This window comes from Anomalospiza imberbis, unplaced genomic scaffold (genome assembly GCF_031753505.1).
Source record: "Anomalospiza imberbis isolate Cuckoo-Finch-1a 21T00152 unplaced genomic scaffold, ASM3175350v1 scaffold_87, whole genome shotgun sequence".
NCBI classification, from domain to species: Eukaryota; Metazoa; Chordata; class Aves; order Passeriformes; family Viduidae; genus Anomalospiza; species Anomalospiza imberbis.
The window spans coordinates 126,433-142,324 of NW_027100491.1; the positions used below are offsets into that span (position 1 = coordinate 126,433).

At 50.5% G+C, this 15,892-nt stretch overlaps 1 protein-coding gene across 1 annotated transcript in view; it reads right to left on the reverse strand.

The window, feature by feature from the left end:
- LOC137467911 (hydrocephalus-inducing protein homolog) overlaps positions 1 to 15,892 on the reverse strand; it is a gene marked incomplete at both ends in the record, with an annotated part of 67,649 nt that overhangs the window by 26,996 nt on the left and 24,761 nt on the right. Inside the window, 11 exons of the mRNA XM_068179329.1 lie at positions 276 to 526; positions 1,001 to 1,178; positions 5,382 to 5,510; positions 6,384 to 6,593; positions 7,266 to 7,364; positions 7,859 to 8,021; positions 9,590 to 9,906; positions 10,384 to 10,524; positions 11,790 to 11,933; positions 12,558 to 12,810; positions 14,000 to 14,238. Coding sequence (XP_068035430.1) covers positions 276 to 526; positions 1,001 to 1,178; positions 5,382 to 5,510; positions 6,384 to 6,593; positions 7,266 to 7,364; positions 7,859 to 8,021; positions 9,590 to 9,906; positions 10,384 to 10,524; positions 11,790 to 11,933; positions 12,558 to 12,810; positions 14,000 to 14,238 — 2,124 coding nt within the window. The remainder of the gene's footprint in view (positions 1 to 275; positions 527 to 1,000; positions 1,179 to 5,381; positions 5,511 to 6,383; positions 6,594 to 7,265; positions 7,365 to 7,858; positions 8,022 to 9,589; positions 9,907 to 10,383; positions 10,525 to 11,789; positions 11,934 to 12,557; positions 12,811 to 13,999; positions 14,239 to 15,892) is intronic.

Below are 15,892 nucleotides of genomic sequence, written 5' to 3' on the forward strand. Positions count from 1 at the left end.
TGTAACTCTGGCAGGGCTTGGGTTTGGACCAACAAACTCCCCAGCAATGACCTGCATCTCCTTCAAAGCACCATCAACTCCATCCTTTGAGCATGGCCTTCAGGACCTCTCCCTGGGGTAGCCAGGAAGCTGGTGCAGCCCCAGAAGAGACCATGACCAGAGTGGCAGCCCTAGGGGCAATGCTGAGGCGACACAAGGTTGTAGGTGGGCAGGGAGGTCCCAGGTGCCATCAGGGCACCGGGGAGGTGCTGTGGGCTGCAAGGGGCTCAGGTGACATGGGGAGGGTGGCATGTGCCAAACGGGGCTGCAGCTGTTCTTACTACAATGCCAGAGCCAAGCACACAGGGCTTCAGGTTCTGAGTCTTCGGAATCAGAGTCTTCAAGGTCTGAGTCGTCGGGGTCTGAGACTTCAAGGTCTTGGTCTTCAGGCTCTGAGTCTTCTTCCGAACAACTGATTTATTCCTCTCATTGTAGAGTTGCCGACGTTTTATGAGCTGTTTTGGAGGTTTCTCATATTTTTCATTTCCTGAAGGAAGAAAACATCCCCAAAGAGAAGTGTGAGCAAAGTGCCAGTCCTATTTCAGCTGGGAAGTCCCCGCCTCCCAAAACTGGTTTCTTCCAGAAAGAAATCCCTCAAGCCCCCTCTGGAAAGTGGATGCTGCTGTTCCTCTCTGAATCTCATCCCCTGCAATGTCACACAAATCCAACCCTGCCTGAAGCCCTGCCAGCCTCTCTTAGAGCTTTCCCAAGCCTTTCACTCTAGCCATCATCCTTCAGGACCCTGCCAGATGTGCTGGCAAGCTCTGCAGGATGGTTCCTGGGACAAAGCCCACATGGGATCCTCTGCTCAAGACTCATGAAGCAACCAGGGGGCTTGACTTGGTCTGGGAGTCCCGCAACCCTCCAGGCTTGGTGGAGGTGAGCATGAACTGCCCTATGGGCATATGATAGGGAACAAAACCAGAGGGGCCCTTCCTGGGGGCAGACAGGCAGTGCCCACCTTTGGCGTTCCAGGGCAGGTTCACAGTGATCATGGGACAGGATGCTTCTCCTTTCAGGAGGATATTTTCCAGGTCCAGGTCACCCACTTTAAGCTGGTAAGTCCTGCTGAAGGCTCCTGGTAATCCTGGCATGTAAGAGAATTTCAGCACTTGTTTCTCGCCAGGTGCAATGGAGCCCTGCAGGGACAGGAGAAGAGGGAGGCAATGCATCAGTGTTTGATGGGGGATGGCTCAGGGGACAGACAGATTCGCATCTGGAAGAAGCCATCGGACCACATCGCCTTCGTGATAAATATATTGCAGTATTGGCTTTCACAATTGTTAAATACTATATGTTCTATAACGTTGACTTTTGTAAAAGAAGTTTTGCTAAAGTTTAGAGTTCTTTTAATGAGAACATTGTGTTGTGATACCAATGTTGGTGAAGAGTTCTTGTAATATTAACATTTAACCAATGAAGGAATGGAAACCTGTTGAATGTGTCGAAGAGTAACAAATGACCATCACTAGGACAACTGCACATGCTCCAAAAAGCTGGGACAGAGGAGGAACTATGTTAAAATATTTCAATATGTATAAGCATTTATAAATATGTATTAGGCTGATGCAATACCCAGGGTATATAAGGGGTCTTGCTGTGTTGACTGGTGTGTGCCTCTGGCTGTGGCTAAGCACCCAAGCGAGGCAGCAAGCACTGTTACTTCTGCTTTGTTGACTTTGTCCCCTATTGTCTCTTATTACATTTTCTTTAAATTTTAACTGAAGAGTGGCCTTTGTTTCTCATGCCTTCTTATTGCAGTATGTTTTAGTATATATTATTATTCCAAATGGTTTGTTCTGTTTCCCCCCCTATACAGCTGGTTTATCCTTAAGCTGTATCCTTCCACCTCCCCTGTCCATCTTATCCCGAACCAGCTTCTTTTCCCAGAATGTTCAACGTTCCTCCTCCCCACACCTGTTAATCCCTCCTCATGCCTATCCCTTTTTCCAGAGACTTCCCTGTCATTTCTGTATCCTTCGAAGCCCCAGTGGTTTGTTGGATCTGTTCCCCTCCCCCCAGTTCTCCCTATTGGTTAGAAGGTTGTAAACCCCATCTTGTGTTTCTCCCCAGCTTTCCCCCAATTGGTTGAAGGTCTGTACCCTCCCCTTGAACCTCCCCCATATATAAGCTCCTGCACAGCTTGAGATTTTGTCTTCTGTCCCTGGACCCTCCTGAGACTAAAGCTCTCTGCAACCCATACAGAAGACCTGTCCCTCATTCTTACCTCCCCCTCGTGCTGGATTACACACCTATGCTGAAGAGCCTTCTCCCCAGCTAAGCTGAACCCTGGATATTAAACTTTTGGGATTCAGCCCACTCCTTGGCCCAGTGCTGTGGAGAAGGCGATGCAGTGCTGCAGGGTTGAGACCAGCACTGTGTCACCTTCCACCTTCCTTGTGCCCAAAAAGTCGAGCCTCTGACCCCAGGGTGCCGTGTGTCGTCCCCAGGGCTCGTAAGGCTGGTGCCCCAGCACAGCCTGATGTGAGCACAGCTCTGCTGCTCTGGCTTTGCCCTCTGCCAGCAAGAGCCCGCCTCATCATAAAAAGGCTCTTCTGCTGCCACTGGGGAAGGGAAGTCCCCACACTAAGAAGGGCCAGCAGCTCCTCTCGTCCCTTGTAGGAGACAGGCATGAAGAAATGGGAAAGCCAATTAGCTTCCTCTTCCCACTGCAAGGAGGGACGAAGGCAGGAGTGCTGCTTCAGCTCTAAGACATCCAGGCAGGACTGAGAAGCTTGGACTGCAGTGGGATGCTGCTAATTTTTCTCCCTGCTCTTCCAGCCCTGCTGCTCCCTGGCCCCCTCACTGCCCCACAAAGCCGCTGCACAGCAACAAAGCTGGAGGAGGCAGGGACCAGCAAGCCAATGAAACAGAGTGAAAATTTAACAGGGTAGAAATCCATTTGGATTTAGGTGAAATGTGTTGCTTTGAGCTTGCTAGCATAAGGACAATATGCTGTTTAGTCTGGTAACTCTGCAGCACTAGTTAAACTGCCCCAGCTGAAGAGAAAGAATGCGAATTTCTAAGCTGAAGAGATAAGAGAAGCTCCTGGAACCTTGAAACAGACAGGGCAGAGTGACCCAGGAGTTCTTTCTGTACTTTCTGATAAAAAACTAGCTACATATGTAACTAGCTGTAACGCAAAATCAGCAGAATGAATATGCATGAACCTATTATGAAATTCTATGCACATGTAAACTAGTGAAGAAGAATAAAAAGGGATCAGGAGTTCTCAAGGGCATGCATGTCCTTTGAAGGGGAACGATCCCCACATGCGTCCAGCGCTGTAATATACACACCGTCCCTACAAATCTTTATAGGAATTGTGGGGTTGTGATTTTTTGTCCGTGTTTCACCTACGTAAGGGATATGTGATCACACAGGCGGGGTAAGGTGACCCTCAGAAATGCTCCAGTGCCAGCACAGCCTGAGATCTCAGCCGTCGGGGTCCCCAGAGTGACTGTGAGCAACCAATTAAATTTTTAGTTATGCCACAACATACATTATAAAAACACTTTCTGACATGGGGTGAAAAATTACTATAGGGCCTGTAGACATGTAAAGGAGATTGCTGGGAGACAATGCAGGCAGGCTCCGTGTCTGGGGGGCTGCAAGAGACCTCCCCCTTGGAGGCAGGCAGACCCCAAAGCCCAGGAAAATTTTGCCCATGTGACCAATCTTCTAAAAATTTTGCCCGTGTGACCAATAGTCTTCCTAAGAGTTATGGGAGGAATCTTAGCATATACAAGCAGTTAACATTGCCAGTTTTTCCCTGCCATTTTTGGTTTTTTGTTGGGCTGGGAGCACCTGTGAAACATGGGGTCAGAAACTAGAGGATATATATATTAATCACAGAAATTAGAAGGTATTGATTAAGAGCAGGCACATACATTATGGACATTGCCTAATATTTGCTGCATACTTAGTCACGTGAGAAAGGAAAGGACTAGGTGCAAAACAGCAAGAAAGAATGCAAGGATGCTTGATAAGGGGTAGGATGTTTATCAAGAATAGGATACAGTATGCAAGGATACTGAGATAACGAGGCTCCTTGGGCCCCCGAAACCAGATAAATCTGGACTCCTGGCTTGGACAGCAGCCAAAAGATCAGTAAGCATGCGCAGGGCATCAAGGTCAGAAAGTCAACCCTGAGGAAGACAACTTTACTTCATCCCCTACAACCCCAGAGACGACCACCAGAGACAACTGTGTAGGCACAAAGGACTGATAAGATGATTAGCATACGAAGTGGAGGGGGAGGGGAGCCAGGAAATGATCTATAGTGAAACTTGATGCCTATGTACCATTCTAGGGGATAAAAAAAAAAATGTGTGTGTACAAGGGGTACGCATGTCTTTGTGGAGATATCCCCATGGGTCCAGCCGAATAAAAGCATACCTACTTTAAAACTCATTTTGTCTTTGAGTTTTAGAGTCTCCCTCCACGTGTCACCTGGAGGATCCAGCTCCCTGCAGAGCCACTTCTTCCCTGTCTGTCTATGCTGCTGTCGCCGCTTCCCGCTCGGCAACCCAGTGCTCCGCTGCTTCCCCAAGGGAACAGCCGCCGCGCCCCAACCATGACAAGCCGCAGCTGCTGAACCTGGTGGCCGCAGCCCGCAGGACAGCTGCAGCGCTGCCACTGCGGATCGCGCCTGCCCCGGTGCAGCCCACGGGACAGCTGGCCCCGTTGCCGGCGGATGGAGCCCGGCCCGCGGGACAGCCGCGCCGCTGCCAGCGGATGGAGCCCGGCCCGCGGGACAGCCGCGCCGCTGCCGCTGCGGATGGTGCCCCTGCACCGCACGCTCGGTGCGGCTGGCAGCACACTTGCTCCACCAGCTGCTGAGCAGGACCCGACAGAGCGGACCAGCATTCTAGCAGTAACGCTCTGCCCCTCTTTCCATTTCTCATTTTCTCTCTCTGCTCTTTTCTATCCCCTTCTGGTTGGGACCGTACCCTTTTTCTTTATCAATAAATAGTTTTCAGATATAACACTTGCTGCATTTGTGCCTTCTTTTCATCTGAGAAATCTATCAAATAGAATTCTCCTCTACAACCCTTACAGTGAGACCAGTGACCAACACACTTGTGCCTCCCACCAGTGACTGCCCTGTGACAGCAGAGCCACCCACCAGGCAAGGCCGTGGGGGAGTCTATCAGGAGAGCCCTTGTTTGACCTTCTCTGCCCCCAGCAGAAATTGCTTACAGCCCTGTCTCTCTCATGGCTGGGTTTGTGGTTTTCCCCTCTGACTTTTTTCCCCCTTTCTGCCCCACCCCCTCTTTCTTCCCTTTAACACTCCTGGGCCACCTGGCACAGGGCTAGGGTCAGTCATTTGTGCTACTTACAGCTGTGGGCTTGACCAGAAACACACCAGGCAGATGCTGGTCTGCAGTGCTAGGGTTTAGCACCCAGTTGAATTCAATCCTGCAAGTGTTCTCCAGGGTGACTGTGCTGTGACCAATTTCATTAAACATCTGGAGAGAAGAGACAGGAGTGGGAAGTTACAGACCCAGGCCTGCTGCTGGGAATCTCCTTCCTCTCTCCTGGGCTTGAAAGCAGACACATGATGGGAGAAGGGAGCAGGGAGCAGGGAGGAGATGGGGGCACTTGGGAACCTGGGGAACCCCCAGGCACAGGGCACCTGCACAGGACCAGGGAGCTCTGGCAGCACACAGAGGTGTGGTAACAACCATGTGAGGGTCAACAATAAATGAACCAGGGGACACAGGCCCTCTGCATTCTGAGGGGTCACCAAGAGCCAGGAGAAACAGAGACAGCACTGAGGCATTCCAGGAGAAAAGGCACCTGCATGCAAGTACTGGCAAGCAACATACATGCAACAAGGGAGTCCCACAGGGAAACACACACAGGGCCAGCAGCTGGAAATATCTGTGGGCTTTCAACTGGAAAAGAGTGAACTGGGGATTATTCTGGGACAGTCTCTCTAAATATAGTGACTGGAAGCCTAACTTCTTCCCTTGATTGTTGTGTGGATTAAGCAAGACTTTTGACAAGAGCATCTCCTTGGAGGTCAGGCTTTAGGTGTGGATCAGCAGAGGGATGTCTCATGGACACACCCCTCAGAGCACCCCCACTGGGACCCTGCCTGCCCCAGGAGGCACTGTTAGGTACCCTGAAAAAGAGGCACTCCCAGCATTTTGGAGAGGGTTGGAGATGGCCATTGTAAACCAGCTTGGATGTCAGATGTGTCTTTCAAAGGTTGGACTTCCAAGCCCCAGGGCCAACAAAGGGGCTGGGAAGGGGAGGGAGCCCTGGACCGAGGTGGGCAGGAAACTGCTGGCCGTGGTCCCAAGGCAAGGAGCTGTGCCAGGGGACATGTGTGGTACCTGAGAGCCACAGTTGATCTCCCGGAGGCTCAGGGAGTAGCTGACACGTGAGGCCTCCCCGGTCACCACCACCTCATAGGTGGGGCCTCCCTCCACGTGGCACAGTGCTCTCACGCTGGTGATGGTGTTGAGGTGGCCAAAGAAGGTGAAGGAGACCTGCTGGCTCTCTCCTGGCTGCAGCACACCTGACACTGGCACAATACTGAAAGCCTGGAGGAGGACAGGAGAGATCGAGGTGTTGAGCATGGAAATGGATGCAGAAGAGCATCTTGGAACAAAGTGCAGCTGTAGCCGCTGCACAAACATGGCCACAATCACCCTAATCTGATCCTGCATCTGTGCCACTGACCAATGGAGGGACCATAGGGAAAATCTTCTCCCATACTCAGAGATCAATGCATTAATTAATACATTACATTACAGTGAACTGGGATGTCTCCTAGCAGTAGAAATTCTCTCTTCCCTTTAAAAAGCATTTCTTAACTGCTTTTAGAAAAGGAGAAGACTCAGAATGAGAGCTCTTGGAGCTCAGGGAAGGACTCCAGCCCAGCTCATCTGACTCCTGAGGCTTTTCCCCTCTCTCTCTGATTTATATGCTGCTTTCTCAAGGTGCCTCAGCAAAAGCTTCTGCAAAAATTTCCTATGAGATTAGGTCAAGGGGGAGCAATGCCCTCCACAGGTGCTGCACAGCATCCTTGGGCAGCCCTACAACATGTCCTGCACGGCCCTTCCAAGAACCAGTTGCTTCAGCAGCACTTTGTGATGGGCCTGGAGGGACGTGAGGCCCCTCTGTGGGCAGTGCTGAGGGCCACCAGTGGGACTGGGAGCTACAGCCCTGCTTGCCACACTGACAATGGGCAAGTGAGACAGATTCCCTCTTACCTTCTCTGTTTCAAGGGGAGTGTGAGGTACATCCACGGAGCTCCTGAATCCCTCCAAGCCTAGTGCGAGTTGAGGGTTTTCAGGAGTTTGTGGTGGCACCTGAAAAATAAGCCATTTTCTATGCTAGGAGGAAGAGACAGCCACTTTGCAAAGTCTCAGTTTGTAAGACAGCTTCAGGGCCACCAGTGCAATACCAGCTCTTGGGTGAAAGCAGAGACTTGGAAACAGGTAGTCTGGCTGGGTTGGGAAAAGGGTACATGGAGATCAGCACTCATCACAGCTTGCTATGGGAAGGAACCTGGAGGTCTTACCATCACGCTGCAGATAAAAGCCTCATCTTACATTGTGAAGGAAACAAGGCAAAACAATCCCACACTCAGTGGAGGCCTGTAGGATCTGACCAAGCTTCTCCAAGGAAAACTCTCCTATTTCTCCCTCTCACACACCTCATTGTCCAGCCACTGGCCCTGCTGCCCGGCCAACTCTCAGAGCACAGGACAGCAGGGCAGCAAAAGGAGAGGTCAGCACGAGTGTGACTTGTTGGTGGCAGGCTGGGGAGGCAACACAAGCACTAGGTGTACAAGAAAATCTACCTCTGCTCCTAAAGATTGAGTAAAATCCTGCACTTCTTTCAGGGCTGTGACTGCCTCCTCCTTTTTAATCTTGAAGTGTCTCCATCGAGATGCCGGGCAATCCAAACAGGTTCTCTTCTCCTTTGGTGGTTGGGGTTTGAATTTAGGTGGGTAAAGCTCATATCTGAAAAACAGCATAACTATGAACAGGGACCGCAGTGGGAAGAAGGGAGGGACACCTGCACGAACAGCTCCTGCTCAGGATGCAGCCCTGGGTGGGTGCTGGCACACTGAACTGAGAAATGGTTTGATCCAGCCCTTCCCAATCCATGCTGGAGCAGGTCCATCCTAAAGGCAGCCCAGGGATGACACTGAGGTAGCAGTAGTGAAGGCAGCTGCAACTGCTTGCATTGAGGAACTACAGAGGACAGGGATTAACACCTTGTGGGGATGCAAAAAGCACAGTGGGAGAGGAAAGACAGAGAAGGAAAGCAAAAAGGTGAGATTTGAGACACCGAGGGGCAGACCCGGCCACTGACGAACCAGCACAGCCCCCCGCCAATGCCCAACGCCAGAAACTCTGCAGCTCCACCAGGTGTTTATCAGGAATGTTTCCCTGGCAGTGTTGGGGGGGGTTGGTTGATATTTTCCAACACTTCCAGGTGACTCGGGTCACATTCCCCATTTTAAATTGAAGCAGGTGCTCAGGGTAACTCTGCTTGTGTTTCTAATGCCACGTGAGGGACACAGTTGAGCCGTGCCTGCCTGTCACCCTGCTGAGCTGCAAGTGCTCCCCACACAGTCAAACACGACCTGGGTGCTCCATTTCCAGACAAGCATTCCGGGCCTGTAATGACCTGCTCCCCAAAGAATCACTGCCTTTAGCTTTGTAGCTTGTTACCTAAGGCTGGGTTTCATTTCTGGATGAGGGGCTCTCTCATCATAACCCCCAAGAGACCCCTAATCATCTATTCCACTGTCTTTAGTTTTAATGAATGGTTTGAGGCAACTTCCCAGGACCATGGTGCCCAGACAATGACATTTTTCACCCTAAAGTAGAAACTCTCTGGGAGGCAGGGATAGGAGATGATGTGATGAACAAATCCTGCTGCCAAGCAGTACAGAACCCATAAGGGACATGTTGCAGAGTGGAAAAGTCAAAATGAGTAACAAGTGTCACAAAAAAAGGGAGTGAAGAATCACTGAAAGCTGACCCCTGGGAAGGAAATCATCCTGGCAGTAAAGGAGTTGTCTCAGAAAAGAAGGAAAGGGAAGGTAACAAGATGTTCAGCATCAGCCCAGGCACTAAGTAACTCTTTCCCTGGTGTTGGGACTTTCTGGGCATCCTCCAGCACAATGCAAGGGAGGAAGGCAAGGAGCAGAGAGCAGCTCCTGCAGAGAGGACCCATCCCAAAGCAGAGGGGCCAGAAGGGCCTCCAGCAGCACTGTGGGAGCTGGGACTAGGAGCCCTTCATCAAGGTGGACATTGCCTCAGGCCACAGAGGTCTGAGAAAGCAGTTTTCACCCCAACTTTCCTTCCCAGGGGAAACCACTATGGGGGCTACACAGCACCAAATTGGTGGAAAACCTATTCCCTGAGCATCCAGCCTGACCACAGCTGGTCAGAGTTATTTGCACAAGAAAAAGTCGGAAGCAGTCTATCAGATCCTAGGCAAACAGCTTTGTTCTTTGCCAAGTACAAACAGGACACCAGCAAGAAGAGCTTCAGGGAGAGGACAAAGGTGCACATACCTCAACTTGTTCACCTGGTTGTCCGAATGGAATGACCAGCGGTACTCGACGGGAAGTGGGCTGCAGTTGGTGATCTCCAGAGAACGCACTTCTTCAGTGCCAGCCACAATGCAGCCAAAGTCCAGGGTGCTGGGCTGGATTTGGAGATTTGGGAAGTGGACTTCTCCCCGAAGGGTGATACGCTCCACATAAGGATGGCCCCTGACCATGCCTATCTTCAGAACCTTCTCTGTTTTCCAGCTCTTAAAATCCAGTTCATAGGCTGGATCAAATGCGATGTAGAGATGACAGGTCTCCCCTACATCCACTGTCACAGGCTGCAAGGAGATGAGCAGTAATTATTCACCTGTGAGATGATGTCCCAAGGTCTGACAGCAAAACCAGTAAATGTTCAAAGTGACCCCACCATGTGCTTCTCAGTTCATTTCTTTACAGCAGGGGTCTGACTGCAGGCACCACAGTCTAGTCCAGGATTCCCTCAGGCCATTTCTGTGCTCAGCCCCAATAGAAGGGGGTGGCTTCTGGAGAGCTGGAATGCTTTCCAGGAGAAACCTTTACTGCATGGCTTGCCCAGACCCAGTTGCCTGCTCCCTTCTCCCTGTGCCTTAAAGCCGGGATGGATCTTCTCAATTCAGATAAGATTTCGATTCCTTCAGCAGCTCTGCTGATGCAGCTCAGGCCAGCCCACTGCTAATGCTACAGAATAAACTTCTTGACTCAAGGAGCTCCCAACAGAAAGGCAACACCACATCCCTCCTCTTCAGACCCCACTGCAGGAGTCCAGGGCTGCTCACCTGGCCATCTGGGAGGGGCTTCTGGTCCTCATCACAGACCAGAAATGGCTGCTCCAAGTCCAGCATAAGGTCCAGTGGCAGCAGGCAGGTGTTTTTTAAAGCCAAAGGCTGGTACTGCAGCGTCAGGACATCACTGGGTTTCTATAGAAACAGGAGAGAAGGAAAACAGCCTCAACTAGCTATAGAGCTCCTTCTGCTTCTGCTGCAACTCACATTTTTCAGCCCCAGAAGTGCATACACCTCTATTTACCCTTTCTATTTGTTTCTACCCTTTCAGGAGGTTTTTCTTTATAGCAGATGCTTCTCATGTTTAGAAACCACAGCATCCTCTGGGGGACAGGGAAACACTCCCACATACAGATGAGGGAATAGGCCCCTGAGAGGAGGTGGCTGCTTGAACAAGATCTAAAGCAGAAAGTGAATCCAGACCATTTGTCTCCAGTTTTGTCCTTCTATTGGGCAGAACAGCACTAGATGGTCTTCACTGGCATACAGTCATTTCTCACAACCTTATTGGCTCTAGCAGCCTCATAAAAGCCTAAGCTCTTCCTTCCTGTCTATGCATTGTGCTGGGCTTCCTGCACGGTTTTAGAGAAACCAGAGATTTGGGAAACTACTTCTGGATGCACTGACATCAAACAGGTGCTGTGCCATAATATGCCATAAATCAGTTTGTGTGAGTGGCATCGAGCAGAACCCAGGTAGAACCAGAGACAGCGGAAGAGCTTCTAATTACATCTGAAATGCCTGTTCCAGGGGGGATTCTGTACTTCAGTGGAAGCCTGGGAACCAGAGGAGAGGCCCGAAACTACAGAAACCAAAGGATAAAATGTCTTCTCTTTTTCAGACAACTTGCAGGAGAGGGAAGGATGATGCTGGAGTTGGGATCCAGAGACTAAAGGGCACCTGCTCTGCCTCAGTGTTATCATCACTGCAGCTGCAGGATGTCTGGGGGTCCTTTGAAGCAGGTGAGGCTTAGGAAATGCACAGAGCTGTATCATATGGCCATACCATAAAGCATCCATACCAACAGCAGAGAAGGCAAAGAGACACAGGAGATGATGGGTTTTTCCTTGTCAGCCTGAGGAATTCACAGGAATCTCCATTTTTCCCAGCTTCCATACAGCATCATTGTACAGACATCACTGTGCTTTGGAGGATCCTCAAAAGCCTCCCTTTACAGTGAGCAGAGAAACTGGCATTTCTCTGGAAGTGCCACGATCCCCCTTGGCAGTGCAGATGTAACTGCAGTTTTACTTTGGGGAAGTCAAATACCAGTCTCATCTCTAAAAGCATCTTCACTCACTTTACAGAGTGCATCAGGAAGGGTAAAGAGGGGCTTTAACACAAGCACACAGCCCCCTCAGCCATGCTGTTAAATGCCAGGATGCAATCCAGAGACTTACCTTCTCCACATAGAAAGAGAATTGTCTGGCTGATGCTTCTATAGAGGGGTGAATAAACTTGCAGGTAATGGTTGTTTCTATTATCTTCTGTGTCATTCTGCTTGTCCCAATGACAGCTTCACACAACACATAATCCTGCACCTCCTGCATGCAAGAATCACTTGTCACCAGTGGGTGGTGGCAGGGCATCCAGCAAATGCCCTGCATTGGCTCAGCACCCAGCACTGGCCTCATTCCTGCCACAGAGTTACGGTCACTGCCCCCTTTTCTTCCTGTGATGCAGCTTATTTATTCTGTGCTCAATTGTCTGCATCACTGCACCCCAATAACCACAAAAGACACTTGTGAGAAACTCCCTCCCTTCACATGGCTTTTGTTTTACTCCATGCTTACCCCAGATAAAACACTTGGCACTTGTTTAATTCTCTTTCTTTTTGGGCTCCTAGTCTAAGTGTAACTTATTTCTCTGCCCTTCTTTGCTGACTAAGCATGCAACAGTGTTTGCCCCAAAAAGTCAATATTTCCTTCCACCCCTACTTTGGGATCAGCACTGGGTTTTGGTAGCTGTGGAATCACAATAAAGTCTTAGCTGGTCTGATGGTGGCCAGCAAGGAAAGCAACTGGTGCTGCCACAGAAACGTGTGGTCTTAAACCAGTTTATTGAAGGCCTCTGCTCATTTCCCCAAGCAAATGTCAAGGGACTGTGGAACAAGCCCAGGGGAGGGGATCTGATGGTTCCCCAGGCTCAGCCCCTGGTGGGCACCTCACCTGCGCGATGCGGGAGAAGCCTCGCAGCACTATGTCCACAGACTCGCCTGGCTGCAGGTCCTTCGACAGTGGCTCCAGCCCAAACACGGGGGTGGCACGTTTGGGGCTCTGGGAATCATCTTTAGGGCTACTGAGGGCTGAGATGCCCTGGCCCTCCTCCTCAGGTGGGCTGCAGCATCCCACGCTCCAAAAGAGCCGATGGAAATGGTGGCCCCCGTTTGTTACTTTGAACCGATGAATACAGGGAAGGAGGCTAGAATAGAAGGCAGGATGGAAAATAATATGGGAATAGCTATTTCCCTGGTCATCAGATTGCTCCCAGTGAGCAACCTGACATGTTAATTGCTTGGAGACTGTCTTAATTTCCAGCTCTTAATGTGGACCAGAAACAGTGTCTGATGAGCTGCCCTTCTGATGTCATTATTGCAAAGGGAAATATGTTTATAATGGTAATGTAGCATTTTCCAGGCGAGGCTAACAGGACCTGGTGTTTTCCTCCAAAATGTTTGTTCTGGGGTGATTCATACTGTTACTGTATTTTGTATTAATCTGTGAAACTGCAACTCAATCTTTGAGATCCTGCACTTGGTGACCTTGTGTGTGGGGGTATGATTGCAGGCATTTCACAAAGCCGGCTTGGAGGCAGTTTCTGGATGATCCCAGCAAGCTGGTAAAAATTGTCTGCCTGCTCCTGGAGAGGAAACCAGGGCAGCAGGGCCTCTCTTGTTCATAGCAGCCTTGGTTTTGCATTGGTAGCCATTTGTAGAAATTTCATTTTGGAATTAGAAACTGTTTGGAAGTGAACTTTGCAAACTCTGCTGGCAGCAAAATATCGAGCGAGGTCCTGGGCAGAGCAGGGCAGCAGCAGAGCCCACGAGCAGCATGAGGAAGCAGTGACAGTGGCAGTGCAGACCCCGCACAAACAGAGAGTTTCCATCTGCCTCTGGAACTGCTCTGTGGGCTCCTGCCTTCCCGGTGGGGATTGTCACCCTCCTGTCTCTTTGTTCCCGGGGCCCCTGCTTGCCATTTTGGAAGGGAAGGGTGTGATGCCATCTTCCCTTGGTCCCTCAACCACATGGAGGGACCACCTCACCAGGGCACCCTTTTGGGAACCTTTTGTTCTGGGGGAGCCTGCCATCATCACTTGATCATTACTTACTGTCCTGCTGACAGACATTTATGTCTTCACTTGATCAAGTAATGATCAAGACATTAGAACTAAAGACAATTCAATGGCAATTTAGCTACTTGTTTCCCTGTCAGTGGCTTTTGAGGATGCCTAACAACTATCAACTGGCCATCACATGTTTCTAAAGGAATCTCTCTGCCTTCAGGGAAGGAGTCAGGGCTTTGAACACTGAAGGAGACATTGCCTGAAGGACTACAGCAAACCTGCTCCTTGTTGAGACAGGAGGAGAGGTGGGAATGGAGAGATCTCCTACCTGAATTGGTATCCCAGGTTGAGCTCTGGAGCAAATGGCTTGTCTATGACAATTGTGGTGCCAGTGCCCAAAGCCACGAGCCCACAGGCGGTGCGAAGGCTGTTCCCAATGGACAGCTGGATAGCGCTACCAAAAATCTCTGTGTCATCCAGGCTTGCTGTGACAGTCACAGGCACCTCACCCCTAGCGGGGATCACTCCTTCTCTGGGTTCAATGGCATAGCAGTGGGGTTTGCAAAGCTGTAAGACAAGCATAATATGCATTCGGGACAGAAACAATACACCCTGCTCTCTTGTGGGATACAAGAAAAGGAAAGGCTAAAGAGGGGACGATAAAAATCATAAAGGCTTAAAATCCCTAAAATACAGTATCGGGCAACAGCAGAGCTCATACAACCTGTATTTTCCCCTCCTTTAACAGACTCACCTAATTAACCCACTTTTGCCCAACCCAAAGGATGCTTATCCTCAGGAGACTGTTCCTTCCCCAGTCTTTCTCTGGAGTGTGGGCCAAGAAAAGCTGCTTTCTCTCTCCTGGCTTCTCACAAAGGCTCAAGGCCAGAGGAAGCTAGGTCCGCTCAAATCCCACTCCAGATACCACACGGCTGGAGGATACTGCTGAGAACCTGAAGAGTATCTCTGCAAAACCAGTTGTGCAAAACCACAGCACCAAACTATTCTTTCCCAAGGGGCCATCAGTGCTTCTCAACATCCCCTAAAGGACTGAAGCCCTCACTTCCCACCAATCATCAGCTGTAGAGAGGTGCCCCAGTGCCCTCTGCTTTGGAAAAGTCACCTCTAAATGCTTATAGCAGAGCAGGAAAGCAGGAAGCAGAAAGAAAACTGGACAACATGTGCTCTTTGGGCATGGGCCACTCGTCTGAAAAACTCTTGTCATCTGTTTTCTCACAGACTTGGGCAAGATTGGGCAAGAGAGCTGGAAGCTGCCCCGAGGAGGGAGGAAAGGCCTTGCACCAGCACAGCTGTACAGCCACAGCTCTGCAGGTCTGGCCCTGGTCCGAGCATGTGAAACCCATCTGTTACACACCACGACCACCCAGCCAAGGTGCACTGCTCTCTGCAGAGGCTGAAAGCAGAATTCCATTGTGGAGTTAGAGAAAGCTGTCCTGGAAAAATCCCTCACTTTGAGGTTACATTTATCCCCCAGACAGCTGGAATAGCAGCAAGAGGAAAATTCACACCCCTCCTGCTTGGCCCAGGAGGCTGTGGCTGGACTCTCCCACACGACCTGATGCTTTACCCACAGCCACAAACAAGTCCTTAATATCAGGTTTTATCCAACTCCACAAGTTCAACACACCCAGCATGAAGAAGAACAAACCTCAAGCCCCTCACAGATCTCCCCTTCCAGCAGACATCCCACCCAGACCCAGGCCCAGCCTGCAAACCCTTCCTGGCTGCACCAGCCCTGCTTCCCCTGCCAGGGGAGCAGCCCCAGCTCCTTCTGCCCTTTGCAGCCTCCGTGGATTAAACGGCCTTTCTCTGCAGCTGGTCCCCAAAGATTCTCTTCAACGGCACAGAGATCACAGGCTGTGGGGGTGCCCACCCCCCCACATCTTTGTGTGGACAGCCCAGCTGGCTTGACCCCCAGGAGGAGTGAAAATTGCCTCCCCACGAGCAGTCTGAGGACAGACCTCACACCCTGCTCTCTACTAGTAACAGCAGTTTGGCACAAAGCAAATGTAGATGGAACAGGGAAACCATAGGGAAATCCACATTCTCTAGGGAGCAAAGGACCACAGGTTTCTCTTGATCTCAGAGCTCCAAAAATGTGACACGCACTGCTAAAGACCAAAGATAAAATTAAGGGAGAACTTGTCAACACAATCCAGACTAATTTCTGCTCCAATATCTCTGCACCTGATTTCACTGA